Raw genomic sequence first — 1906 nt, 5'->3', positions numbered from 1 at the left:
ATTCAGTTTTCTTTCCTGGCAATATCTTCTTAACAGTAATTACCAACTGGTTGAAAAGCACACGGTAAAACATGGAGAAAGAAGAGCTGCAATGGGAAATAACAAATCTTTTTTCAAAAAACTGCATTAGCCCCCTGTTCGACCAACCCATACCACAACGTAGAAAGAGGATGTAAAATGATGATGATGATGATGATGATGATGATGAGCAGTAATTAAGTTTTTGTTTATTTGATGCAGGAAACATTGAAGAAAAGCAATAACAAGACAATTATGCAGAGTGGAAAATCCACATGGTCCAATGACTAATAATAAATTTATTTGAGCAATAAAATGTGTGGGGATGGGGCTGAGAGAGAGAGAGAGAGAGAGAGAGAGAGAGAGAGAGAGAAAAGAGAGAGAAGGAATTTTTTACATTCTGCATTTTGAGCAAAACAGGGATGCTCTGATGACATTCCTTACAAACAAATTAATTTTGTAGTTTTTGGAGAAAAATGAGATAAAATATGGGTTAACGACAGGAAGCATATTTATGCCTGAAGAATAAGTATTTGTCTAACCCATGCTGGCATGGAAAGACAGATGTAAAACAAATGAAATTACAGGAGATAATGCCGGTCATGTTTGTGAGGTTTAATGGTTAGGGGTGTTGGACTTACAATCGTAAGATTGTGGTTTCAATTTCTGGACGGGGCAACGCATTGTGTTCTTGAGCAAAACACTTCATCTCACATTGATCCAGTTCACTCAGCTGGCAAAAGTGAGTGACCCTGTGAAGGACTGGCGTCCTATCCAGGTGGAGAATTTATATGCAATGGAAACCAGCTTGATATTCAAATTGGCCAGATCTGACCCCTCACACATACCCTACAATGTCATTCTAAAAATAAATTAATCACCATCATCATTTAATGTCCACCTTCCATGCTGGCACGGGTGGGACGGTGCCACGAGAGCCAGCCAGGTAGAATCCTGAACCAGACTTCTGTGACTGTTTTGGCAGGATTTTTACAGTTGGATGCCCCCTTCCTAAACGCCAACCACTCAGCAGAGTGGACTCACATCATCAAAATCTTGAAGCCACGAGATGATTAATTCAAAACAATGTGAATAACTAAAGATTACATTTGACAGAATAACTTGAATGCTAAAGGGTTAAAGCTTAGTGGAGGGCCAACGTTGTGGGCCCGGGTTGGATTTTTGAGACTTGATTTCTGAAAACAAAACAGTGCATCTTATATGTCTGGGAATACAATTATGACTAGAAAAACAAAAAACAAAACATAGTACTTACGTTGTGAGGGAGGGGTACATTTCTGATGTGCTGTTATCAGCGTTGAGCAGTTGAGGAATGGCATCGCTACACAGTTTCTCAATGGCATCCAAGGGACTTGGAGAGTAGGAGAGGTAGCATCTGTAATAGGGGAATGAGAAGGTTGCAGTGAGAGAGAGGGAGAGAGAATGTAATATATCTTTTACTTGTTTCAGTGTAGATGCATACACGTACACGCACTCATATACATATATAGATATATATACAGGTGTTGGACAAAATAATGGAAACATCTAGCATCATAATTTTGAAATATCTATAAAACCGTCAAAAGCTTGTTTATTTTTGTTTTTTGATTTATTATTAGTGTTGCTTAATATGTTTTGCTAAAATTGCTGTTTCTTTTCAGATATCATCAGAAAAAAGGTAATTAAAATTCATTAAAATGACAGATCTATCGGACTTTCAAAGAGGTCAAATTGTTGGCGCTAGCATAATGAAAACAGCCGAAATGTTTGAAGTACTGTCTCAAAAGTAATGACAGCCTTTGAGACAGTGGGAAAAACCTCCTCGTCTAAACAAAATTCTGGAAGAAAACCAAAACTTTCAGATTGGGAGTGTCGGACTTTTATG

At 38.0% G+C, this 1906-nt stretch overlaps 1 protein-coding gene across 1 annotated transcript in view; it reads right to left on the bottom strand.

Annotated features, from left to right (window-relative positions):
- Positions 1-1906, bottom strand: part of LOC106877317 (Fanconi anemia group D2 protein) — a 43714-nt gene that overhangs the window by 8609 nt on the left and 33199 nt on the right. Inside the window, exons 35-36 of the mRNA XM_014926184.2 lie at positions 1295-1414; positions 2-86 (exon numbers count right to left, since the gene is read on the bottom strand). Coding sequence (XP_014781670.2) covers positions 2-86; positions 1295-1414 — 205 coding nt within the window. The remainder of the gene's footprint in view (position 1; positions 87-1294; positions 1415-1906) is intronic.

The sequence above is a fragment of the Octopus bimaculoides genome, chromosome 24 (assembly GCF_001194135.2).
Source record: "Octopus bimaculoides isolate UCB-OBI-ISO-001 chromosome 24, ASM119413v2, whole genome shotgun sequence".
NCBI lineage: Eukaryota > Metazoa > Mollusca > Cephalopoda > Octopoda > Octopodidae > Octopus > Octopus bimaculoides.
This window is presented reverse-complemented; position numbering and strand designations above follow the sequence as displayed.